The 27,945-nt window shown below is 41.4% G+C and overlaps 1 protein-coding gene and 1 long non-coding RNA gene across 2 annotated transcripts; one reads left to right on the forward strand and one right to left on the reverse strand.

The window, feature by feature from the left end:
- On the forward strand, window positions 1–20,310 carry ERICH5 (glutamate rich 5). Its single transcript, XM_027131483.1, has 3 exons — window positions 1–338; window positions 16,184–17,089; window positions 18,590–20,310. Exons 1-3 carry the CDS (start codon window positions 281–283, stop codon window positions 18,724–18,726), a joined length of 1,101 nt encoding a protein of 366 aa, XP_026987284.1. The 5' UTR covers window positions 1–280; the 3' UTR covers window positions 18,727–20,310.
- Window positions 11,733–27,916, reverse strand: LOC113633359 (uncharacterized). Its single transcript, XR_003438156.1, has 2 exons — window positions 27,476–27,916; window positions 11,733–12,836 (listed from the first exon to the last, which is right to left on the reverse strand). It is a non-coding gene; the product is annotated as an uncharacterized LOC113633359 (long non-coding RNA).
- Window positions 27,917–27,945: the final 29 nt, after the last annotated feature.

The raw sequence follows: 27,945 nt of genomic DNA on the forward strand, positions 1-27,945 counted from the left end.
CTCTCTGCCTTTCCCACCCTCTCCACCTTCTCCCTACCTGGCTCCTTCCTTGTCTCTGTCCTCTTCTGCGTCCTTGCTGTCCCCACCCTGGCTCCTTCCCCCAGAGAGCGGCTCGCTTTCCTTTCCAGGCTTGCGCTCTGCAGCCGCGGGAGCGGCCGCGCGAAGTCGGAGGAACTGGTGCTGAGGCAGCGGTTCGCGCGGGATCCGGACTCGGGGACCCAAGCCCGCGCGGAGCTGGGACGGGGGCCAAGCTCGCCCACCGGGCGCCCTCCTGCCCGCGATGGGCTGCTCCAGCAGCGCCCTCAACAAGGCCGGCGACGGCATCAGGCCCCGCAGCGGTGAGCAGGGGACCCGGCCCCACCCCCGCCCGGGCCTCGGGCTTCGGGTCGTTTGCTCCTCGGGTGTCCGTCAGGTGCGTCTCGTGCCCAGGCGGCCCGGCAGGGGGCAGCTCCTCCCTGAGGATGCGAGTGGAACCCGGAGCGGCGCTGCTGTGCCCCAGGATGCGGCGGTTCCCGCGCGCTCCGCCGCGCACGTTGCCCCGCGCGAGAGTCCAGGCGTGGGAAGGCCCTGCTTGGGGGTGTGAGCGCGGGGAGTTCGCCTTAAATCCCTAACGCGGTCAGCCACAGCGTTCTCTTCAACAGAGGCGGAATTTCCTCAATTGATGATAACTGCTGTTAATCTCTTAAACGTACGAGATTTCAGATTACTCCATCAAATAGGTTCCTGCACTTTTTTTTTTGCGGTACGCGGGCCTCTCACTGTTGTGGCCTCTCCCGTTGCGGAGCACAGGTTCCGGATGCGCAGGCTCAGCGGCCATGGCTCACGGGCCCAGCCGCTCCGCGGCACATGGCATCCTCCCGGACCGGGGCACGAACCCGCGTCTCCTGCATCGGCAGGCGGACTCTCAACCACTGCGCCACTAGGGAAGCCCCGGTTCCTGCACTTTTAAAGAGGTCAGATACATTTTCCTCTATCCTTGACTTAAGTATTTCTTGACGAATATGCATGTGATAAAAAAAAAAGTGGTCTTCACTGAATCCTATATAGAAATTCAACATGTTATCTAAGTGTCTACTGTATAACAGCCAGGTGCTTGGCTAGATGCTGAAGGTATTCAATGTAAGTGACCCTACTCTTGGGGGTTGAGGTTGGAAGAGACAGACAACAAACAAGTTAAACAAATGATTGTAGGGAATGTTACTCTTGGGGAGGGACAGAAGTGTCCAACGGATGGAAGGGTTTTTTAATCCTCTCAGAAAAGAATGAGTAACCTTGTCTTTTTTTTTTTTTTTAGTAACCTTGTTTTAAAAAACATTTTATCGCCAGTATAAATAGCCATCCACATGAGTCACACCGTTTCATTTTTTATTCATGCTTTCATTGCTGTTCTAAGTTTTCGCAGATGTTGTTCTGAAAGAAGTGTTAAAACGAGTAACAACCAGTTGCATAGAAAATCAATTAATACACTGCATAAATTGCTCGATGCACATCTCGAATCCATCAACAGGTGTATTTTGCTTCTGATCCTCAGACAGTACTCTCTTGTAATCGGATACTATTGTATGTTCATTAGCATTTCAACTCCATGGTCTTGGAGACTCCATAAATAATTTATTCCTGTTTCTGTAGCTCACAGCTTCCTTAAATTCCGTATACAACCCTAAGCCTGTGTTTATGTGCTTTTAGATAAAAATAGTCCAAGGTTATTAAATGTCCCCTACATGCATTTACTCACTGTACCCCCAGTGCTTAACGATGCTTTGCACGTGATTGTTGAATGAATTACTTCATTTAATCCTTATAACAATGCTTTGACTAAGTATTATGATCATCCCCATTTTACAGAGAAGAGTAAATAATTTGTCCGAGGTTGCGGGGCTCCTTGAGAGTCAGAGCTGGGCTTTGAACTCAGGTACTGTGATTCTAGAACTTGACCTTTCATCTGTTCTTTTCCTCCTTAAACCAGTTTGTGATAACTAGATTTAAACCTGTTTTTGTCTCAAATCACTCTGGTTCCCCATTAGGTGTGTGGTCATCCACTATGCAAACAACAAAAGAAATATAGTAAAGTATAATAGAGTATTTATTATAATTTAATTAATTTAATTTAATAGTATAATAGAGTTTATTATAGAAATATTATAGTACATGCACATAATATATTCATATGATATAAATATAATAAATATTATCACAAGTAAAATATTTTATCCCTAAGTATGAGTCAGTAAAATATGAAGTTTATATTTGCTTCCAAGTTTAAACTAGGAATATTTGGAGGACACTTAGCCTTAGAGATATTTTCAGCAGCTACATAGATGTAGAGAAGTTTCCTGTGCCCTCCCATAGAGCTACAGATAATCTTCATATCATAAGAGATTCTTTTAAAATTCACAATATCAACCTTAGAACTCCATGAGTTAAAGCTAAAATACATCAACTAGCCTGTAGACTGGATTTCTGTTTGTACAGTTCCGCCTAACAATTTTCTGTAACTGGCTTAAGAACTGTTATACATAGTGCAGTATTAGCCTAGAAGCAAAAGCATCATAAAATAATGGCTTGGACTAGATTACCTCTAAGATCTCTTACAGCTCTAAAATCCTGTAACACTAAAATATGGAGGTATAATACTTATTTTCTGGGCTCCAACGAATCAGATAGTTACTACTGGTCAGGTAGCTGTTAAGCTGAATAGGAATAGTCCATACTATTGATTGCATGCAGACATTTGCTCTGACCCATCAGACACGGAATCCCACTGAGCTGCTTTCCATCACCTCCAAAAGATGACTCACTAGGGAAAGAGATGTGGGGGGGAGGGGACGAGGACAGAGGTAGAGACTGGCCTCTGGTGTAAATAATTATCCAGTGCTACTCAAAGTGCAGAACAGAGCCTGGTAAGTGGTAGTCACACATAGATTTTTACTGAATGCCCTGAAATGTGTGAGGAAAGAGGCTTTTCTTTTCCAAAGGACGACTAGACAGGTTGAATTTGGAATTTCTTGTGTTCATGGAAGCATGTTCTACATATTAGGACAATTTTTATTCCTTTCAGTGCCTTGAGGAGCTGATGAATCTGAACACAGAGATTCTGTTGACTTCATAGACATTAATGGACCCAAAGGTTTCCAGGTCTTTGGCATCTGAACCTTCCTCCCTGTGCTACCAGCCCCCTGCCTCTAGGTGTGATTACTGTTCCACTCTTTCCTAATATAAATGCCATCCGTTTCTGGCAGACTTCTTCCTGAGATTTTATAGCTTAAGCAACAATGTGGACAGAGTAAACAGATGGTAATTATTGACAAATTCTTTGCTAGGTTAACGTGTACATTTCCACTGACAGCTGTAATCATGTGTTTGTTCTTATCTGAACTCTCACTAGCTGCTTGGAGTCCACACTGCCTAGGTAATGGGAAGAGGGTTGAATTTCACAGTTATGTGAATTGATCTTTGTACTGTAGAAATACCTTCAGTCATCAACCAATATTTTCACACAGTGACATTTCAGTCCTAAGTAGACAAACACTTCTTTGTAATTGAAGAACAAACATCATTAGCATTAAAATGAGTTTTATAGGCTTTTCTGGCATACACATATTATATAAATGGGATCACTTTCATTCAAGTGCTAGAAGTCTCTGGACTGAGTCTTGTATGTCTTTGTGTCACCTCTAGAGCTTGGCACAGAGAATGCTCAGTAAGTCTTTGTGGTGGGCCTGATTATTACATACAGCTAATTATAATGGAATATAAGAACTATGTGCGTGGTTCAAAAAATTGAAAACATTTGAAAAACGCGTACAGTGAAAAGTATACCTCCCACCCTAGCCCCACCATCTGCTTAGTTCCAATCACAGCCATGGGTAAATACTTTTATTAGGTTTTCTTTTTTTTTTTGTATATTGTTCCAAAGTTTCTTTATATACTGCAAATATTATTTCCCTCTCCCATCTTTATTCATAAAATATAGTGTATTATACCCATTATTCTTTACCTTGTTCTTTCAGCTAAAAATATGGAGTTCTTTCTATAATCTCTCTATAATACAGAGTACTTCTTTCTCCTTTTTTACCCTCGTTTAAGAATCCGTTGTGTAATTTATTTACCCAGACCGCCAGCAAGGGGCATTTGATTTGTTTCCAGTCTTTTCCATTGCAAACAAGACTGCAGTGAATTCCTTTACACATACATCATTTTGAAAGTATGCAAGCATAACTGTAAGACCATTTCCCAGAGGTGGCATTACTAGGTCAAAGGGTATGCACATTTATAATTTTGAGAGCTAACTGCCTAAATGCTTTCCATAAGGGTTGTACCAAATTACACTCTCATCAACAACATAATACATCTTTTTCTAAAATTGAAGGCTTTTGACATTAGTGCAACCTCATCAAAACATGAACATGGAGCAGAAATCAGGAGACAAGGTAGGAGCACCCAGTTGGTTTCAGATACTTTAGCTCATAATCTCATGTAATCCCCATAAGAGCCTTAGTTTCACCAAGTACAGCTAGAAAACTGCAGCTTAGGGAGGATAGGTAACTTGCCCAAGGTCTCAGAGCTAGTAAGTGATGGACCTGGGGCTTAAGCCCAATGTGTGTGCCTCCAAAGCTCTTGTTCTTTTCACAAACTCCAGTTCCATCTGGGTCCTGTCCTGGTTCTGCTAGAACTCGTCATGTGGCTGTCCACGAAGGAGAAATGCAATCCATATCTCTTGAGGGGGTGGTTGGGTAAATGGATGGACTGATGGAGATGGGGATTCAGGGGGATGAGAGTACTACTGGAAAAAGCAGAGGGAGAGTAGGCATCAGGACCCATGGAATAACAAAGACTGGAAGGTAACATTGGCCGAGATGGACTTGAGAAGACAGGGTTGGGTTGTGAAGAGACTCTCCTAGTCATGCAGGAAAAGATCAACACAGCAAAACAAAGCTTTATTGTGTTCTATGAAATCATTCTTCTGTAAGATTGCCGCACATTCCAGCTCACATGTACACTTTCACTCTTTCCCTTTTGTGTTAATGTTTTACAACATCAAGTTTAAAATAAAAAACGAATACTTGTGAGGGTTCCTGAAAGGCTCACCAAAACTGATTAAAAAAACCATCAAACTTGGCCAGGCTTCGAATCCCGGTGTATATAAGTGTAGGTAGTACAGGTAATGATTTTGTTTTTTTAAAGCGAAATATCAGAATATAGCTCTCCAAGTGAGTGTTAATGTCAGGGAAGTATCATGATGGCCTCAGAAGCTTCCTTACAGTCCCGGAGCTGTTGCTGTCGTTCACATTCCTTAAACCCTTCCTTGGGAATTGCCATCAGGTGCTAGAGATCTTTCTTTTGTGTGTATTCAAGGGTATCAGAGCTTCATCCCTTTAAGGATGAAGATTGCGGGGGGGGGGGGAACCCCAAAAATCCAAACCATAAAGCCTCACATTGTTTTTAGCAGCTAAAACGCCGTAGGCATTACGCTTTATGAAGGTGAGTGAAATAAGCCAGGTGGTGCTAGCGTACTCAGAAACAAGGGTGGTCATTGGAGATGGAGAAAAGAAAGGGCAACCTGTGTCATGGGGTCAAGTTCAGCTGACACCATTTTCTTCTCTGTGGAAGGGCCCAAGGGGCTGTAGGGTCCCCAGGACTACTGGACTGGGCTCTGGTGACGTGGTGACTGTGTGGCCGTAGCCCCACATCCAAGAGAGATGACCCTCTTTTCTCAGACGACACAATCAACAGTCTTTGGGCCTCTCCTCCAGCCTGGCTTTTCTAATAAGACAAAAGCCCCCGAGGCCTGATAACATGCTCTTTATTCCTACCAAACACTTCTCGACTTTCAAATCTGTATGGCTTTACCTGCTTTGAGATGAGCAGATTCATATTAGGCCCGTTTAGATAAGTGACAGGTCCAAATGAACATTAAGTAGGAGAGGCAAGATGTATAAAGATACAAGAAGCATCATGACATCTCTGCCCTATCTATATATTTTCCAGGTCACCGAAAGTCACATTTCATTTATATACAATTTACTCTATGGCCATGACAGTATAATTCAAAGTGGACATCAAAATAGCACCAATTAACATCGCGTAAGACAGATAAGTATAAAATGAACTTGACTTCATAGGCTAAAGATTGAAATGACTCTCAGTCAAGAGGCTGCTCAACAAGGCTTCTCTACGACCTGAGCCCCCAGCCTCGGCCTGCTCCTTTGTGGCTGTTCCAACTTCCTCTCCCCCAGGTCCCCCCATGCCAGGCCCCTGGGGGTCAGTGATAGACCTGCTTCCTCTTCACTAAAAGAAAGGCCCTTGCGATCTGCTTTCTTCCCCTACAGTCATAAGGATGTACCATCAAATCAAGTTTTTTTTTTCCTATCAATTAATTGTCTGCCTCTTTCACCAGGACACTCATTCGGGGACAATACTTTTTCAAGCCTGTAATGTGTTTGTCTTTATACTCAGTGAAAAGGCCCTTTCTGCTTTCTCCAACAAGCAGCTTTTCTTTAAAACCCAGTCCTAAAGGGTCCCTGCAGGATGAGAACATTCCACCCTTTGCAGACCGCCCTGCTTCATCTATCTTCTCAGCCTTGCCCAGCTAATGCTGCTCTAGTCTATTTTTGGTGACAGAAATACATTTGTCCCTGTGCTGTATGTATCAGAGCTTCCCAGCCTGTGAGCATGGGATCCAGTGTGCCAGCCTTCCTCCCAGCCTCTAGGGAGGCAGGGTCGGGATGGTCCGAGCCCTCTGGGTACAGCTTTCTCCATGTGCCCCGTGTGCTGCACAAATACCATATTCTATGTGTGCTTGTGACATTAAAGAGATGGGAAGCCCTGGGCTAGGCCTTCCAACTGCTCTATCGCTTTCACTAGTAGTTTCTCTTACTGAGAGAGAACATTTGCCTTCAGCCATCCCACTGAGGACCTCTGTTGAAATGTCCTCCCCAAACCGCCCTCCTTGCTTCTTTCTCACTGTCATTGGTAATGATAAGGAACTTTTTTCCCCTCCTTATTCTTATCCTTTTCCATTTTCCTAAGACTGATAGGAACTGTATAGTTTCCTTTGGCTAATCTCCTTTTCCTTTGTTTGCCCTGGAGTAGCCTCTACAGACTAGATGGTTTTTTGTTTTTCTTTAATTTATTTTTATTTTTGGTTGCATTGGGTCTTCGTTGCTGCGCTCAGCTTTCTCTAGTTGCGGTGTGCGGGGCCTACTCTTCGTTGTGGTGCGCGGGTTTCTCATTGCGGTGGCTTCTCTTGTTGCGGAGCACGGGCTCTAGGCGTGCCAGCTTCAGTAGTTGTGGCACATGGGCTCAGTAGTTGTGGCTCACGGGCTCTAGAGCGCTGGCTCAGTAGTTGTGGTGCACGGGCTTAGTTGCTCTGCGACGTGTGGGATCTTCCCAGAGTAGGGCTCGAACCCATGTCCCCTGCATTGGCAGGCGGATTCTTAACCACTGTGCCACCAGGGAAGTCCTTTACGGACTAGATGGTTGTGAGAGGCTATAATCACCTGTACACCTTGAATTAGTGTGTGTGTGTTTGTGTGTGTGTGAGAGAGAGAGAAAGAGGTGGGGGGCACACGTGAAAGCGAGAATTTCAACATACTAAGAGACAGTATAGAGTTCCAATTTAAAATGTGGGTCTGGAGTTGACTGTCTGGGTCTAAATCATGGTTCAGGATCATTTATTAGTTGTGTGACTTTGAGCCACTCAACCTCTTTATGCCTCAGTGATGTCATCTGTAAAATAGGATTAACAGTAGTTCCTATTTCATAGAGTTGTTCTGAGGAATAAATGATTTAATACTATAGTGTACCTATAGTACACTAATGGAACTAAATGGAACCTAAATATTGCCTACACCAGGGATTGGCAAACTGGCCTGCTGGCCAAACCAGCCCACCATCTGTTTTTGTAAATAAAGTTTTATTGTAACACAGACATGCCCATTCACTTACACATCGTCTAAGGCTGCTTTCTCACTACAATGACAGATGACAGAGTTGAGTAGTTGCAATAATGACCCTATGCCTGGCAAAGCTGAAAATATTTACCATCTGTCAGTCCCTTGACAGAAAAAAATTTGCTGACCCCTGGCTTAGAATATTGTCTAGTAAGTCCTCAATAAAAATGATCAATTAATATCAATTTTAGTAAATCTCAATTTTTATTGCTTTTCCAATATCAAATTTTGTTTTTTCCCTCAAGATCAAGGTCTAGATCTGAATCTGTTGATTTTCTGAGCTTTTTTTCTTTTTAGTAAATGTGTTAAAGGAAAGTGACAAAAATACTGTCAGTAATAGCACAAGTGGTACAAAAATATTCAAAAATCACAAAAGCGGTTATGTGAATGGCCCAAGTTTTATGAACATTTTTCTAAGGCTTCTAGAGCTTATTTTGCTAGGTTACTTGCTCCTGTACTTTTGCACTGAATTGTTTTAGACTTACAGAAAAATTATGAAGATAGTACAGAAAGTTCCCATATAGTGCACATCCACTTTCCCCTATTATTAACATCTTACATTAGTAGGGTACATTTGTCACAAGAGATTAACCAAGCTTGATACATTATTATGAACCAAAGTCCATACTTTATTTATTTTTAAATTTACTTAATTTATTAATTTGTTTATTTTTTGGCTGCGTTGGGTCTTCCTTGCTGTGCGTGGGCTTTCTCTAGTTGCGGTGAGCAGGCTTCTCATTGCAGTGGCTTCTCTTGTTGTGGCGCACGGGCTTAGTTGCTCCGCAGCATGTGGGATCTTCCCGGACCAGGGCTCGAACCCGTGTCCCTGCATTGGCAGGCGGATTCTTAACCACTGCACCACCAGGGAAGTCCCCCCTCACTTCCCTTAATGTGATCTGTACTAACCATGGCAGCAAAGTCATCTGAATTGCATGTGGATCCCTAACCTGAGAGAGCAGTAGCAGCGGTCAGCTGAAAGACCTGGGCTCACAATCCTACTTGGTCTGCCCGCTGCTTTTTCTGGGGGGCTCTCAGGGTACACTAACCACCCAGACTTGAGGTCCAAATGTCTGGTGTGACTCTGACTGCTCTGTTGCAAAATTTAAGTATTCCATCCCAGCCACAGACTTGCTAACTGCTAATGCGAATACTCCCTTCTTGAGCACAGACACCTGCTCTTGGCCGCAGGCATTTCTGTACTCTGCACCGTGATGGAGTGAGGCACAGACACAGTGGCCTCAGAGACAGAGCCGGGAGAACAGCCACCAATATGAGCACCGGTGGAGCCGCTTGCTCAGAGCCCTTAGAGAGCGAGGCGCAGCGAGTATTAACCTTCATTTCAGATGAGAAATTAGAAGACCTCTTTGTCTTTTAGCCAAGGTGGAGGCTTAGCAAACCCAGCCAGTTCTGGGACATGAGGAAGCTTGAGAAAAATCTTGCTCCCCGGTATGGAGCTCACCTAGATCAGCTCTGGCCCTTGCTTCATTGCTGCAGCAATATACTCACCTCATCTCTTGTGTTGCCATGGCATGCTAGCATGAGGACAGAGACCATACCCAATGTTTAAAGATGGGCAGCACTGCCTGCGGAGAACACGGGACACCCACACCCATCAGTTCTGTGTGTTTGTCATCCACTTTAGTCTCTCCTAACTAATCCCATCATGCCTTTGCCTGATAAACCCAGAGTGCTGCCATAGATAAGCTAACTATCTGGGGATCTTATTAAAAATACTGATTTTGGTTCAGTGGATCTGGGCGTGGGCCTGTGAGTCAACACTAAAACAAAACCCCAAAACCTCCCAGGTAATACTGATGGTGCAGGTTCTGGAACCACAATTTGCTTTAAAGCGCCTAAATCTTCAAAGTAGGATCACACTTCCTTTGGCTCACATCTGAGCTCTGCTACTCCGAACTGTGCACCCTTCCCGGATAAATGTTCCTAATCTTTCTGTGCCGTATTTCCTCAACTATATAATGGAGATAATAATGGACTTACCTTGTGGAGTTGTTGGGAAGATTGAATGAGATAATCCCTGTAAAGCTCTAGGCACAGTGCCTCAATAAATGTTAGCCACTCTTGTTCCTAGTGAAGCATCATGGGCGAGGCCTGTTTAGGTTGGTGAAGTGTCACGATTTATACATATCAGAGACATAATCTTCACTTTCTCTCTCTTTTTCCTTGTTCACTGACGAGTCTTTGATTTTGTAGACTGGATTTCTGCTCAAATGTTGGATTCTCATGTGCCAATAATGACCATCAATCAATGAAACTTGCCTTTTTTACTACAAACGCTGTGGATAATTTTTAAAATGTTTTATGCAATCACTGTAAAATACCTTTTTTGAAATAAGAGTTTATCTGATGGGAGTCTAGAAGAAACCAAAGAAAATGAAACTAGAAAATCATATCTGAAGGCGGTGACTATTTGTTATGTTTGATGACTGGCTCTGTAGCTCTTCAATGTCAGCCTCTCCCTTAGGCAGAAGCCCCCCATCTCCATGTGTACTTATCAAGTATTCCAGAAGTATCTTTCCAACTACATGTTCTTGTTACTCTGTAGTTAAATTTCAAAATTAGATTTACCTTCAAACTTTATTGCATTTACCTTGTGATATCAAAACTAATTTTAGGGACTTCCCTGGTGGCGCAGTGGTTGGGAATCCGCCTGCCAATGCAGGGGACACGGGTTTGATCCTTGGTCCGGGAAGATCCCACATGCCGCAGAGCAGCTAAGCCCGTGTGGCACAACTACTGAGCCTGAGCTCTAGAGCCTGCGAGTCACAACTACTGAGCTTGCGTGCCACAGTTACTGACTCCTCTGTGCGCCTAGAGCCCGTGCTCCACAACAAGAGAAGCCACCGCAACGAGAAGCCCGTGCGCCGCAGCAAAGAGTAACCCATTACCTAGAAATGGTGGCAGCAAGGGAAAATACCAGGATGCCCTTTCTCATTGATCCTCTAGAAAACTCAGCAGACAATCCAGTGAGGTCTTTGGGATGGCTGATATGCCCTAGCCATGGATTAGGAAATATTGACCTCAAGTTTTTCTCCTTGCTGGGTAGAAACTTTTCATTTTTGATTAGGGTAATGAACTGAGTAGAAAAGCTTCCACCATAATGTGAATTTCAGGTATGTTAGTTCTGGTTCTAATCCCTTCTGTAATGTTGCCTAGTATTTAATTTCTTTGTGTGCCTATCACAATGGTGCTTGCAACAAGGGTTCTGTTAGTTCAGCTGTCACAACAAATTTGTGCAGGGATCAATTTACAACAGAATCAAGAGAGATAATGAGCACCGAAGGATTAGGCCCAGAGCAGTGTATGATTTGATAAAATGTAGGGTTCAGAAAACAGTCACATCCTTAAACAACTTCGGGTGTGGAAACAATGCATCTGTCCACAATATTTATTACATAAAAATACAGATTAGGCATAAAATGTCTCCTGTTTTTGAACAAAAGATCTCACTGCTTTTCAAGTTAGAGTGCTAGAAGAAATGGTGTAGAACCTTCTTCCACCTCAAGGAGTTATCCTGGGGATTCACAAAACCACATGGACAGAGTGTGGAGACCCTTGGGTAAGAGGTCGTGCGTAGGTACCAAGCTGTGCTTAATAAGGGAAGTAGCTATTATTTGAAAATCCTTGCAGGCAGTAAAGTCTAGGATGGCGAGGACCAGATCTTCCTTGTTAACTGCTGTAACCCTTGTGCTTAGCCCAGAGCAGGTATATAGTAGGCACTTGATCAATACTTGATGAATAAATGAAATTAAAGCCAACAAACAGAATGAAACATATTTGTTTATATAAAAGCTAACAGCGGCCTTTATTAATGCCAGTCAAATCCGGTCAAATCATGGCTGACATGAATACTACTTCACTCTCTATCAACAATCATGATTTAAAACTTACCATTAGTAACAACAGAATTTTATAGGTCAACAGTGACAACTCTACAGTGTTTAGGGGACTGTTTATCCAAGCTCTTTAATGTTGCAGTTCATTCTTTCTGTTGCTAAATTAGCTATAATTTATTGACTACTACTGGGCTACTGCTAACCCACAGAGGACCTTTATGAAATCAGAAAACGCTGCCCTTCCCACCCCTGATGCATGCAACCTTGCTGGTGCACACAGGCTGGAGTTCATCTCTCCCTTGCCCCTTCAGCGGGACACACCCCCATGCATTGAGAAACCTGCAGAGCCGTTGGTTGCGTCCCTGTTTACTGAGTACCTTCTCATGTCACATACCATGTTGAGTAATCACACACATATCACCTCAGAATTATCAATGATCCTAACAAGCCTGAAAGGCAAAGATAATATCCCCACTTGATAGATAAGGAAACTGAGGTCCAGAGAGTTTTGTAACTTGTCCGTGTTGCACAGTTCAGTAAATGATGGGATGAGGGCTCACACTGAACATCAGAACAGTCTGGAATGCCCTGCTCCAGCTGAAGAGGAAGGAGCCCAGATGGATCCCCAAATTGTACTTCCCTCAGCAGCTGGGGATAAAAACATTCCGAAGCATAAGAAAGGAAGTTTTGTGGTCACTGTAGTCTTTAGTATTGTGTCCTCTGAGAGAGGGTTTGAAACAACCATTTGTTTTCCAACCCTTTTCATGTATTGACTCTGATCTTTCTTTTTTTCTGAATAGGCTCAGAGAAAGGTACCAGTATTAGGATGAATGGAATTACCTTCCCTTTCTGTGTGTCCACCACGGTCTCTTCCTTGCTAGGGCTGGCAGGTGAAGTGTAACGCTCTCCATGGCTAGCTTGCTTGGCGTTCAGGGGGTGCCAGTCGCTGTGCTGGTGTTTTCCAGGTATTAACTCGTGTAATCCTCACAACAGCTCGACCGCTTCTCTTCCCACTCTACAGGTGATGAAACTGAGGCACAAAGAGGCCTAACAAGGCTAGTAAGTGGAAGAATGAGGATTCCAACCTAGTACATTGGAGGTGTCATTTTCAAGATCATAAGATCTCTGTCCTCCCTTTTAGAGCAGATTACTCTCTTCTATCACATAGGAAAAAGAACTACTGAGTGATTAATGAGGAGTTATTAGCTCCAAAATACACTTATTTCAAAATTCAGAGTGCAGTTAATCAACATGAATTACACAATGAGTGTGTCACTACACTTTTCGCATTTTCTCTAATTTTTGGTGATCATTTTAAAGATGTTTTAGCTTTTGGGGCTACCTCGGAAAAATGTTAGAGACAGTGACTTCTTTTGTAATATTTCCCAGCTTGGTTGACTATTTTCAGGTTACAGTATAAGAATATTATATGTTGAGGACATTTCTCTACTTCACGTATGCCAGTAAGATTAGAAAAAGTATATAAGAATGAAAATCGATACTGTGATCATGGGCATCAATGTTCTAGTTATGACAAAAATTGATAGATCCTTTGGAAACTTAAGACACCATTTGTGTATAAATAAATTTTCACAAAGCTTTTGGTTTTAGGGGAAAAAAACTTGACTTAGCCTGATAGCATAATATATTTTTCAAAATATAAAATTGAGTGGCTATGATTTGGGTGTGTCAACACATTTTTTCCTTCAAGCTTTCTGCTCTAGAAGAAAGATGATGATAGAATGCACCCACAGCTGGCACAGCTGGATGAAAATCATTCGTCTCATTTAACTGACAGTACTGATCACTGTAATAACTATTTTACCAGAAAATATAATTTGGCAGACATCTGTGATTAGCATAATAATACATTTCCTTGTCAATTCCCTAACGCAGCCATCGCCTAAACATCCTTTGTGTGGTATCTAAATGAATTATCTTGTCATAATGAATTTCTTTATAGACCTGAGAAATTGCTTCTGTTAAGTTGCCTTCTGTGCTATTAATTTGAAGGCTTCGGGCATAATGAGGCTGGAGGGGGAGGCGAAGGCTAGCCCTCCTCCCAGCTCTGGACCCCAGGCCCACAGCCTGTGTCCTGTGTCTCACAAAATCCTCTCTGAACTCTGCTTCTCCGGCTTCGGGCTCTAATTCCTTTCCACTGGGGGATTCAAACACAGTCGCAGAGGTAGGGTGGGAGACTATTTGATGTGAATAAATGTATTAAAAAGAGAAACAATTGGCAGTGAAATGAAGTAATGAGAATACATAAACTAAGGACGTGAAGCTCCATGACAGTTACTAACTCAGGAAAAACAAACTAAAACTTATTTACACAAGTAATAGTTTACTACATGGCTCAGTTCTTCGTAGCAGACATATTCATTATGTGTACATATAACTGAATATCGATATAACCCAAATTACAACATGATTACTATTGTATTTTATTTTTTTAAAAATATTTATTTATTCATGTATTTGGCTGCATCGGGTCTTAGTTGCGGCATGTGGGATCTTTGTTGCGGCATGCAGGATATTCCATTGCAGCGTGCAGGCTCCAGAGTGTACAGGCTAAGTTGCCCCACGGCACGTGGGATCTTAGTCCCCCGAGCAGGGATCGAACCCGCGTCCCCTGCATTGGAAGGCGGATTTTTAACCACTGGAACACCTGGGAAGTCTCATGATTACTATCTTAAATCATTACTAATATGCAATTACTGAATTGAAAGGAAATGTGAATGTGTAATGGGAGAGGGTGAAGGATGATGGAGATGTGGAAAAAAAGAGCTAAGTCTTTATTTTCCATAGTGGGAGTTAGTTGAAATGCCCAAACTAAAAAATAATGAAGTAGCAATTCACTTAGAGATACAGGAAAAAAAAGTATCCCTCCCAGACAGCTAAATTTGACCCTAGAAAAGGGGAAAAGAGAGAGCAGACCTGAGTCTTAGTTGTATGTCTTAACTTACATTAAATAAGCAGGTAACTCTTTAAACGATATGCATATATAGCTGGGGTCAGGGGTAACTTAGGGAAAAAAAGAACAAGAAAAGATGAAAAATTATCCTTGGGGGAAAAAAGGTAGAAGAGGAAATATATCACCTAGAGGCCCATTTTAACATGCTGGTTTATTTTCTTCCAGTATCTCCCCCTCTGTTTGCTTTTCCTGTCTTTCTCCTTTCCAATGATCAACATTGCTATAATCATACTGTATATAAAATTGATAGCTAACTTATTGAGCACATAGTTGCACAGCAGACCTTGTGCTAATATATACTTTATATCCATTATTTTATTTGATTAACCCAACTGGGAGTGCTGATTTTTTAACTTATTATATAATAATTATTTTATTATTTTAGCATATGGTCTTCATAATCATCTTTTTCATGGCACAATACTATTCCACCCAATGGATTATTGATCTTTCCCCCAAATTATTAGACTTTTAAGTTGTTTTCCAGATTTTGCTGTTATAAAGAATACTGGGATGATATACTTTCCCCCAGAGCATTTCCCTGAAGTTTCTGCTTTTAGGGTAAATTTCCAGAAGTAGGATCACTGGGTCGAAGAGTATAAACATGTTGCCACGTTGCTTTCTTAAATTGTCCAGAGGGCACTTATGCATTCATTGTTTAATGTGATATGATGCCTCTTGCAACTCTGACGTAGGTAAGAGAGACAGATTCACTGCCATTTTGTAGATATGATTATTGGGAGCTAAGTTCCCAAGGTCACACAGTTGCGGGAAGAGCCAGAATTAAAATGCATGTTTCCCAACTTTCTCTTGATTTCTCTTCTAACCAGGACCCCCAAATGAAATGAAACTCAGGCTGGACTGTGCCTGCCACTTTCTCTCCCAGACATCTTAGTTTTGACCTAGTGGGGCTTCTCTGTCATGGGACCCTTTCCTTTCACTGAGGGCCATTCTGCTTTAGGGGGAAGGTAAGACCTCTCTAGCAGCCCAAGGAACACTTCTTGGGCTATAAAATCTTCTACCAAGCCTAAGGAGGAGAAAGGGTGGGGCAGAGGAAAGAGCATGAGGAAACAAACGGTACTAAATTAGAATATGGGACTGGAGTCATGAGAAGGTGCACAAGGAACAAACAGGAAAAAAACCTGTGATTTGGGGGGATCTTCATGCTTAAGACTAGGTATTTGAGCAGAAAACACTAAAGAGATTTGACTTAGGGCATGTTAGGGTCATGGTATGGCCTCTCTGTACTCAACTGTACTGTACCCAGGACTGTCTTGAACTGTTAAATCTACTTCTTGATAGCAATACACTTTCTCAGGATAGAAACTAAACAATAATTTGTATTTTTTTCTTTTCAAATGAATGATAAAAAGTAACTTCAAATATGTATTTTTCAACCACAGAAGAAAGTGAGTCCTGCTTTGTCCAACCAAAACCACGTACACTGGGAAGAGAATCTACTTTATATGGCAAGGTACAAAACGAAAGCCTTCCTCGACTAGAAAAGCTCAAGATTTCAGCTGTGTCTACAGCTAATGGTGTTAAATCCCTCCATGAACAGCCCCTGGTAAAGGATGCTGCAGACCCACCAGGATCCACAGAGGAAACTCAGCCTCTTAAGGGACTGAAGGAGTCTGGGTCACCTCAGCCAGGTGGCAAAGATGATACTCCAGGAGCAGGAGAAAAGAAGAAGGACGTGGAAGCAGTGACAGAGGCTCAGCCTTTTAAAGGAAACGCTGAGACCGAAGCTTTTGGAGCAGAAGCTAAGAGTCAACCTCTGAGGACAGCGGGAGAGAGGGACTCTCCTGGAGCAGTGGAAGGTCCTGAGAATCCACAAGCTGCCGGAGAGATGACACCCCTAGGAACAGCTGAGAAAATTCCACCTCTGGAAGCAGCTAGAGAGCTACAATCTCAAGAAGCTATGGGGACGGATGAACAGTCCCAACTCCCAGAAACAGTTCCCAAGGAGACGGAATCTCCAGAAATATTGGAAGGAAGTCAGCTTGTGGAAACAGCTGAAAAGCAGCAACTTCAAGAAACACTGGGAGAAGATGACCAGTCCCAACTTCTAGAGATGATTCCCAGAGAGAATGGAACACCAGAAGTATCAGACAGAAGCCAGCTTATGGAAACAGCTGTCAAGGATGATTCGCTCCATAAAACTCCTGAAGGTCCAGGAAACATGGAGCAGATCCAACCTGAAAGAATAGTTGGAAACATGGAACACCCAGCAGAAATTCTAGAGACAGGGGCAAATGTGGAAACGGTCAGGAATATTCATGCTAACGAAGAGGACCAACACGTTGAAGGTAAAAGTCATGCTGTCACAGATTCAGGTTGTTTAGGTGTGCTCCATAAAAGATCATCTCTGGGGGACAGGGGTGGCTGACACAGCCCCTCTAGTCTCTGTTTCAGTGGTTGAAGTTCATTTGACCCAAACCAAAAAGGTTCCATACTTGAAAAGCAGGCATTTGACTTTCTGGCACAAATTTTCTAAAGCATAGTCTGTGTCCAGATTTGTAACCTAGAGCTTCATTGTTGAATAAAATGGAATATTGAAGGAATGTTAAATTTCTGAATTTTTCCGAGTTCACTCTTCATCAGGCCCCATGTATGGCATGAGGATACAAATTAAAGATGGTCAGTGGAGGAACTGACTTTTTAATGAAAGAACACACAAATAATGCCTCTTAGAGTGTCACTTTCATCTTTGCACTCTTATCCTTAGAAAATTACTGTCAGCCTGCTCCTGTCCTCCTATAGTCTTTTTATCTTTATTAGAAGACTAGAGAAATGTACTACGTCTTAGCAAATGGTGTTTTTTTTAATGTACTTTACCAGTATAAAGCAAATGGTATCTATACTGTTCTTTATTGGAGTTATAATAAAAAAAAAATCTTCTAGGGCAGGTTTTACGTTTTAGTAAATTTTGGCTTCACCCTACAGTATAATTAAGTGAAACATTCATCTGTTTTTTAATTCTCTCATTAGTTAATGCAGCAGTTTTTGAGTGTCTAATCATCTGCTAGCTGCAGGAATAATGGGTTAGTCCCTGTTCTCAAGGGGCTCACAGTCTAGCAGGGAGAAGGCAGAATTTAAACAAAATACTACAGTCTACTGAGGTAAGTGCTTTAGTGAAGGTATATAAAAGTGCTCTGGGAATAACAAGGGAGAAGCTAGTAAAGGTATATATTTGTTAGATCAGGGTTGGCAAACTCAAGTCTTTAGGGCCTAGGATAATGACAGTGGGTGAAGTGAGGGGCACATGTAATGCTGTGGGAAGCCCCGGGCACCTTGGTTAACAGGAGCACCATCCTATCAAAAGAGGCAGCTGCTTCTGGGCTCCACTCAAAGCACGGGGACCAGTGTTGCCCAAAGTGACTTCTTAGGGAAAAATTTATATGTGCAATGGCCAGGCTTTTAAATGTTTAAACTCTTTAAAAGTTCAATGATTGTTTTCTTTAAACACCAGAATGACCAAACAAGACGCTTTCTGGGCACCCATAGAACACATTTTGAATTAAATATAAATGGAATTTTCTATTTGTAATATGTTCTACTGTCTTTCTTGGGTAATTCTGCATCCTGATTTTATATAAGAAAATGCGAAGACTCGGAAATGGTAAGTGGCATGGGCCACTCCGAGGATCTGAGAGACCCAGGGCAATTGCCTTTCTTGACACCACCAGAGAAACTTACTGTCTAGACCTAAAGAGCAAGAGCTGCCCGCCTTGGAAACCAGCTGCGGGGCACTTTGTTGCTAATGCTAAACAAGTATCTCTTAATATCACCTTTGATTACTTTTCCAGGTGAAACAGGAGAAAAGGTTGAAACAGACGTGGAGAATGAGAAAATAAGTGAAGGGGCTGAAACAAAAGAAGAAGAAACGGGAGAAGCTGTGGGTCTTTCAGCAGCCCCGTATATAGGTATGGTGATGGAAGGGTGAACGGACACAGCGTATTATAACAGAGAAGACAGAAAGCGGCAGTGAAGTTTGTGGTTACAGATCTTATCTTTCAACATCTACGTGTTTTATACAAGGAGTGTGGTTATCATGTTCTTGATTACATTGTTCCATAAAACTGCTAAGCTGTGAACAGTTTTTCTAGCTACTTACAATTCAAAACTACAAAAAAAAAAAAAAAAAGAAGAAGAAAACTACAATAGCTAGAGCCAATACCAACTAGGGTATATGTTCGTTTAAGAGTGTGAGGGTGTTTTCTCCACTGTGGCAATGGGTCCATTCAGTGTAGAAAATGAGACCCCAAAAGAAAGTATAAACCTTTAAGTATAGGTGGCCGGAGAAAGGAGTTAGCAGATTTTAGGGAGCTCATGATAATAAAGTCATACAGTTGGAATTAGGATGGAGTAAGAATGATCAACAATAACCGGGCAAACTATACGTAGTATTTCTTTCCTATCACAGAATTTAGAGCTGGTGGGAACCTGGGAAAGTATGTCATCTAATTACCTTCTCACCTTAAGTCTATCTACTACCATACATGCTTATTGATCGTGGTGTATTAAATATGGTAACAAAATTCTTCGTAAAGGAATGCAGACTCTGGTGCTGTTATAAGATTAGGCATTTTCACAGTGAAAGGTTATACATGTTTTATGTGCCATTTTGAATCGTCTAGTGATTTTATACTTAGGTGAGGTGTTTCAATTGGTGTTATCCTTTTGACTGACATTAAAGGTATTTTAAATTAACTGACTTTTAAATATATTTCAGAGGCAACAAACAGCAAGAATTAAAACCTAGATTTGTTGCCTGTGTGGAGTCTATTCCTTGGGCCCTATTTTTTTTTTTAAGATTACTGATTTAATATTAGGCTTTAGATGTGGAAAAGAGCTGAAAAATCAGGATTTAAAAACCATTTATACTATCTCCTTTGTGTTAAAATGACACACCACAGAAAGTCCCTTTTCAAGTATCCCTCCAAAGTTGCCAAGGGATCTTGGTAAACGATGATATGTGAATAATAATAATGATAGCAATCTTGCCCACCAATGAGTGCCTTGTGTTTATGAATATCAGGATAGAGTTATATTCTGGAAACATTTTATATCTTTATCTTATTTGTACATATGTAGTTTAAAGATAACTGCTCAGATGAATTAACTAGACTATTTTTACTTTAGCTTCTATATTAAACTGACTCTTAAGATGATGTAATTAATTTTAAGAATATAGGATAGAGGGAAGAATTATCATCCTTACTCTGATTTTAATGTTAGTGTATGTTTCTGACTTTAAAGAGTTGAGGTAGCCAACAAGAGGAGTTACTTGAGTAGGTGACTTCATCCTTCCTGCAAAGTAAAGAAGCTGGGTTGTGATTTGATTGAGAACAAGGATTGTTTTATGTGTCTTTGAATTCATGCATTTAGCTCTTTTAATGGAACATGATAGGTGCTTGATAAGTATTTGTCGAATCAATAAATGAATAATAAATACCAAGTGTTCCCATTTACACTTAATTCATTAAAAAAGAATATAGGGCTTCCCTGGTGGCGCAGTGGTTGAGAGTCCGCCTGCCGATGCAGGGGACACGGGTTCGTGCCCCGTTCCGGGAAGATCCCACATGCCGCGGAGCGGCTGGGCTCGTGAGCCATGGCCGCTGAGCCTGCGCGTCCGGAGCCTGTGCTCCGCAATGGGGGAGGCCACAACAGTGAGAGGCCCGCGTACCGCAAAAAAAAAAAAAAAAAAAGGGTGATGTATAAGCCAGGCTATGTGGATATGCTAAAACAGAAGTGTATGCTTACACATCCACATTTTAAAACACAAATGACGGGCTTCCCTGGTGGCATAGTTGTTAAGAATCTGCCTTCCCATGCAGGGGACATGGGTTCGAGCCCTGGTCTAGGAAGATCCCACATGCCGCAGAGCAGCTAAGCCCATGCACCACAACTACTGAAGCCCGCGTGCCACAACTGCTGAAGCCCGCACGCCTGGAGCCCATGCTCCGCAACAAGAGAAGCCACCACAATGAGAAGCCTGCACACTGCAACGACGAGTAACCCCTGCTGGCCACAACTAGAGAAAACTCCCACTCAGCAACAAGACCCAACGTAGCCATAAATAAATTAATTAATTAAGAAAAAAACCCACGAATCACTATTTTGTCCTTACATTGTGAAAAAGTACATGTAAAACCACGAATCCATCCTTTCCACTGCTAGAAGTTTTTTCTTTTGCCTAAAACTGGTATATAGACTTAGCATATCAAAGTGCATTCTAAGTCCCCAGACTCTGAGAGGAGTTTATCAATTTTGCTTCCAGATTCAAAATGCACAAGTTGGATAAGGCTTGAGCTATTTATAATGAATTAATAGAAAAAACTACCATCAGGGCTGGATTTTCCACTGGATTTTCTAATTCCAGTGGCCGTACAACCACTTTGTAACCCAGTTTTGTGATCTATTAAGATGATTGCAGAATTCTCTGTATCTAGCTGGGAAGGAAATGGTGAACGAACGATTCACCAGCTGGTATCCCCATTAGGGCGTGAACGTTGGCGTTTACTGATAGAGGGTGCCAGTTGCAAATCTGGGAAATTCCCAACCCAGACTCCAAAACTCTTGGCCAGATGTGCTCTGTACCATCAATTGATACCAAGCAGGGCCCTGTGGGGCTCCTGGGTACAAAGCCTTTCTGAGTCCCCCATTTCTTTGATTACAGGAAACAGCCTTCATTCAGCCTCCATGACCTTCCCTGAGTTCCAATAGGCAGATTCAAGCAGTTGTTAATTAGGGAAGGAAGGGGATGCCAGACCTGGGAGAAACAAACAGTCAAGAGCAGCCTTGGGGCAAGGCTCTGTTTCCCCATCAAGGGATGCACACAACAATATCTTTGAGCTATTTTGCAGATACCGAAACCCCCTCCAGGTGGGAGAAGTTAACGATTAAGGACGGTATGCTGCCCACAAGCATGTAGACCCCAGACCAGTTGGACCTGAAGGTTGATGATGCCGACTCTTACCTCACCACCAACCCATCAGAACAATGTCCATGAGCTGATCACACTGTCTTTGAACAATTACTATAAAACTTCTCACTATCTTCTCCAAGTGAGGACACACAGTATTTTGAGGCAGGAGCCTGCTGTGTCCGCCTTTGCCTGGCAAAGTAATAAAGCTATCCTTTTCTACTTCACCCAAAACTCTGCCTCCAAGATTTGATTCGGCACCGGTGTACAGAGAAGCTGAGCTTTCTGCATCACTCCTGGGGGACCCACAGGATAGGAGTATGTGGCCAACATGTGACCTCATTGCTTTTTCCATTTCAGCTTTGCAGTAAGAGTCCTAGCATAGCTAATAGCCTTTGAGCAGTCAAAACACCCAAGTCATTATTTAAAAAAAATTTTTTTGGCCATGCGGCATGGCTTGTGGGATCTCAGTTCCCTGACTAGGGATAGAACCCCGGCCCTCAGCAGTGAAAGCACAGAGGCCTAACCACTGGACCACCAGAGAATTCCCCACCATCATTCTTAACAAATGCTTTATTCCACACTTGGCCTTGAGTTAAAAATGGCTTTTAAAGGAAAATGTTTCTTTTCCACATTGAAGTAATCAAAGAGTGTTGGGCGGTCATAGTCAAATAATCTGTGCTCTTTTGGTAAATGCAATAGCTTCTTATAGCATCTAACATTACAAGCATCTCATTTTTATAAAGCTAATCTGGTGACCCAATTCTGAATTGTTTCACAAAAGTCAGCAATGTGAACATCATAAAGCCATTCATGTAGCCTAGTGCATCTGTTGGGTGAAAGGAGAATGATCCTCTAATAACAAGGCATGGCTGTGTCTGAAAAGTTGAAAGCATTTGCTCACAAGGTATCATTTAATCTAAAACTTTGTCAGCTCCTCTTGTCCCCAGAGCGTATAAAGTTAACGAGTGAGATTCGTTGTAATCTCAAGGTTTTAATTGCAGAATCAGTGTAATCTCAGAGAACTGTTGACAGGTGTGGAATTTCTCTTTTCAGTTCTTGTTACTTTCAGCAAAAGTTAAGGAATTCCGTGTCAGTGTTAACCCATATGGAGTCAAACTGGAGACCTTCAGCTTTACTTCAGAAATACCACTCAGCCAATGTGTTGGGCAATAGTTGAGATACTGCAAGCTAACAACCATATCGTTACTTCTGCGCCTAATGAAAGAAGTCTCCAGACATTAGCCAGGCTTTAACAACTTTTGAAGGTCGAAGAGGGGCCAGTCTGTATTATGTTAATCTAAATTACCCTTTCTGTTTAATAATGTGCAACTGACATGAATAAACATATAACTCTATCCACTACTGGGACAGAGATCTGCAAGCCTCACCAGTTTCCAGAAAAAGAGTTCTGAGAAACCAGATAGGGACAATAATTTTGGTTTGAAATCTGCCTCATTTTTTTTTTTCCTTGTAAAATATAGGTAGTTCTCAAACTTTTCTTAACAAAATAAAAGTAACTGTAGCAAAACATAATTCATGCTATCATATAAATTTATGAAAAAAGTAATGCATATTATACTGAATCAATTTATGTGACCCTGATTCCAAACACTTAAAAAAAAATATTCAGTGATAAAGAGAAGAGGCTCTCCACAGCAGCTGTATTGTTGTAGAGGGCTTTGGGCTGGGAGGGAGTTTCAGCCCCAGCACCTCACTAGGAAGACACCAGGCCCAAAGGTGAACTCATAGCAGTCCACTGTGAAAACAAATGAAAAGTTTATTTCAGCTAGTGGTTATTTCGTGGATCAGTATGGATTTGCTTCAAGTTTTCTGGATATCAGAGCTTTGTTAAAAAGTGTTGTTGTTGTTGTTGTTGGTTTTTTTTTGGTAAAAACACTGCTTCTAAGTACTTGTATATGACACAGTGATTATTTAGGTAATAATTGCAAGGAAGAACTCCTTTACTATTAAAATAATAATTTTTTCTTAGTAAAAAATGAATACATGTTCATGGTAGAAACTTCAGAAAATATAAACTTTAAAAAGAGGAAATCTAACATTACACATAATACAATCAGGGATTATTATTTTTTTAGTGTTGCAATAGCAAGTTAGCCAAAGCACAACTATTAATAGAACTTTATGTCTGTTGAACCGCTGAGCATAGCACTTCTGGATTTTCCTCACTGGAATCTATTGGAGATAGCAGGTTACAGAGAATGTTCCAATAATCCTTGCTATATTAGTAAATATTGATTAGTGTTACAGAGAGAGCAACTATGCCCAAGTATATTAGCACTTAGCTGACCACAATTTATGATAACTAATTTTTTGATATCTTAGGAAAAAACACTGAAACTAAAAATTTTATTTGAAATTATTGTTAAAGCTTTCTAACTGTTGACCAAATGTTAGTGAAAAGATTGTAACCTCTTTAGAGAGCAGGAAAAGTGCCCTACAGGGCCTAGTACAAATTTTGCGCTCTAAATGCTTGTTGATGATACATGCTCTTTATTCTTATATAATCATGATAATTTCCTCAGAACTGAATATAATTGGCTATAGGGAAAATATGGTCAACATTTTTATAAAATTATTTTGTACTGCTGGTGCAATATTTACAATTTTGATTGAATGTTATTAGAAATAAAGTGTTTGAAAGCTTTTCTCTGTATTTATGTGAATTTTTGTTATAGAAACATATTACTTTTGACTCATTGTGTCCTTCAGAAAGAAAAGCATTTTTTAAATTACCCACTCCCTCAAAGGTAAGGAGTATGACAACATCAGGGAAATATGGGTGACTCTTTAGACATTTTATGATCACTTATTTAATGATAACACACTTCAAAGAGATTGCTATTTCTTTATGTTTGAAAGGTTAACGTGCAATGTGTTCCTTTTCACATTTAACAAAATCATGATTCTCCTTGTGGCAAGAAGACTCAAAATCCCAACCCAGTCGCTAACAAACCAGCTTGGATATCAGCACTTTATTTCCAGCTTTCTCATGGTAGGGTTAGAATTTGAAGTCATGACCTATCTGTAACTATGCCCCTTAGACCCTGACTGGCCAGAGTAGTATCTGATTTCCTGACTACAGTGACTGGTTTAGGAATGCGTCCCTATCCTGGGCTGGACCAATCAGAGGCTTCTCTGAGACTCTTCTGCCAGAGATATCAGGAAATGATGTCTTTCTGCTGGGTTAGTACCTTGGTGGTCTCTCTCTACCTTGGTGGCCCTGCAGCATCTTCCCCTAAGAGACAGATGGAGCCGGGAGGTTTCTGGAACACACATGCTTAAGCCAGCTGTACTCTGGATTTCTCTGTTACATGAGCCTATGAACTCCTCTTTTTCTCCACTTATACTAGTTGAGTTGGGTTTCTGTCACATCCAAATAAGAGTCTTAATATTAAGTAGAAAGAAGTGTCATAAATGAGCTGAAGAAAATATTAAATATAAGAGCAGAAATTAATGCTAAAGAAAAGAAAGGTAATAGAAAGAATCAAAAGAGCCAAAAAATGGTTCTGTAAATAGATTAATAAAATTGATAAACTTCTGGGCAAGACTGATTAAAAAACAATAGAAGCACAAATAAACTATATTAGATGAAATGAAGGCACTTGAATACAGATGCAAGAGATTAAAAAGGTGAAATTTAGATGAAGTGTGCAAGTTCTACGACAATGTAAATGACCCCAAACTGAAGGAAAGACTAGAAAATCTGAATGTTCCTGTTACCGTGAAACAAACTGAATCAGTAATTTAAAATTTTTTCCCAAAGAAAATACCAAGCCCCAACAGTTTTATAGGTAAACGCCATCAAACATTCAAGGATAGATATTTACAACCATAAACTCTTTTATAAAAGAAAAAAAACAGTCTCACAGCTGAACATAAATGTAAAGATCTTAAACAAAAAAAAAATACATCATTCTGAATTTGAGTGTATAAAACATACATTATAATATATATGTTGACCAAGTTAAATTTATCTAGGAATGAAAGGTTGGTTCTACATTATAAAAAATTCATTACTATAGTTGTATTTTACCATATTAGCAAATTGAATGAAAAAAATCATATCACGACCTCATAGATAACAGGAAAAATTCAACAAATTTCAGCAACCATTTTAAATTCCAATGTCACCTTCTCACTGACCCTGTTAAACCTGCACTCCCCTATACTCTCCAACTCCCCTTGCTTTGCTTTTCCCTATAGCTCTTAACAATCTAACATAATTTTTTGTGTCTGGTTTTTCTTTCTTACTTTAAAAAATTGCGGTAAAATATAGATAACAAAATTTACCATTTTAACTGTTTTTAAGTGTACAATTCAGTGGCACTAAATACATTCACAATGCTGTGCAACCATCCCAATTATTTCCAAAACTCTTCCATCTCTTCCAACAGAAACCGTAACCCATTAAGCAATAGCTCCCCATAGCTTGCTACTCCCAAGCCCTGGTAAGCTCTAATCTATTTTCTGTCCCTATGATATATATTTCCCTAGTATATAATTTACTTGCTTTGTTTGTGTAAATTCCCTGAGGGCAAGAATTTTAGGCTGTTTATTGCGGAAATCACGGCACTCATGACAATATCTGGCTTATTAAGTATTTGTGGAAGGAAGGAAGGAAGGAAAGAAGGAAGGGAGGAAGGGCTTTTAGCAAAGTAGGTCTAGAAGGAAATTTTCTTGATCTAATAAAAGGGATATATAAAAAACAATAGTGGGACTTCCCTGGTGACACAGTGGTTAAGAATCCTCCTGCCAATGCAGGGAACACGGGTTTGAGCCCTGGTTTGGGAAGATCCCACATGCTGAGGAGCAACTAAGCCCTTGAGCCACAACTACTGAAGCCCACGCCCCTAGAGCCCGTGCTCTGCAACAAGAGAAGCCACCGCAATGAGAAGCCTGCGCACTGCAACGAAGAGTAGGCCTCGCTCCCCTCAACTAGAGAAAGGCCGCGCGCAGCAACGAAGACCCAACACAGCCAAAAATAAATAAATAAATTTATTAAAAGAAAACCAATAGGAAGCATCATACTCAATGGTGACATGTCAAAGACATTCCTTTAAAAACAAATAACAACGCAAATATGATTTCTTTTTTCTTTTTCTTTTTTTTTTTTTTGCGGTACGCGGGCCTCTCGCTGTTGTGGCCTCTCCCGTTGTGGAGCACAGGCTCCGGACCCGCAGGCTCAGCGGCCATGGCCCATGGGCCCAGCCGCTCCGCGGCATGTGGCATCTTCCCGGACCGGGGCATGAACCCGCGTCCCCTGCATCGGCAGGCGGACTCTCAACCACTGCGCCACCAGGGAAGCCCTGATTTCACTTTTGTTTCAGCTCAGAGACTTAAAATATTTCAACGATTCAAACATATGATAACAGAAGAAAGAAGAAATGATAAATGCAAAATTCAGGTTTCCTCTGAGATGGGAGGGAAGGGGACATCCGGATTGGAGCATCATATCTGGTCTTATATAGCAGTAAGAGTGTTCTTTTTCTCAAACTGTGTGGTAGGAACGTGGGTGGTCAACATTCTTTTGTATCTGCTTGGTATTAGATGTTTAAAATTTTTTAAAACCATAATATTGAGTGAAAACAAGTCAGACAAATGTATTCTGTATTTTATGAATATAAAATTTAAAATCAGGCAAAACTAAATGATCTTCACTTCTTATTTGAATGCATAACTTCTAAATGGCAAAACTATAAAGACAAGCAAGAACAATTCATATAAAATTTAGGACCGTAGTTACCTTTGGCAGAAATGAGGGTAATGGCTTATGCAGGGCTCCCAGAGTATTGGTGATGTTCCTTCCTTGGGCTGGATTTCGTACGTAGGTGTTCATTTTAGTATTGTTTAAACCATGCATAGGGCTTCCCTGGTGGCGCAGTGGTTGAGAGTCCGCCTGCCGATGCAGGGATGGCCGCTGAGCCTGCGCGTCTGGAGCCTGTGCTCTGCAACGGGAGAGGCCACAACAGTGAGAGGCCCGCGTACCGCAAAAACAAAAACAAAAACCATGCATGTAAATTACATAGCTTCTTTGATAAGTGTGAAGTAGTGGATAATAAACCGGTTTTGATGGGTAACATAAACGCAGATATTGTCCTAGACAAATTTCATCACCTGCCAACATTTATCCAAGCACACTTTGCGGGGGGTGTTTGTCACCTGCTGATTTTCCTAAGCCTTTTTTTTTTTATTATTTTTGGCTTCATTGGGTCT

This window comes from Aethalodelphis obliquidens, unplaced genomic scaffold (assembly GCF_003676395.1).
Source record: "Aethalodelphis obliquidens isolate GAN/ISIS:26980383/991018 unplaced genomic scaffold, ASM367639v1 scaffold39, whole genome shotgun sequence".
Lineage (NCBI taxonomy): Eukaryota > Metazoa > Chordata > Mammalia > Artiodactyla > Delphinidae > Aethalodelphis > Aethalodelphis obliquidens.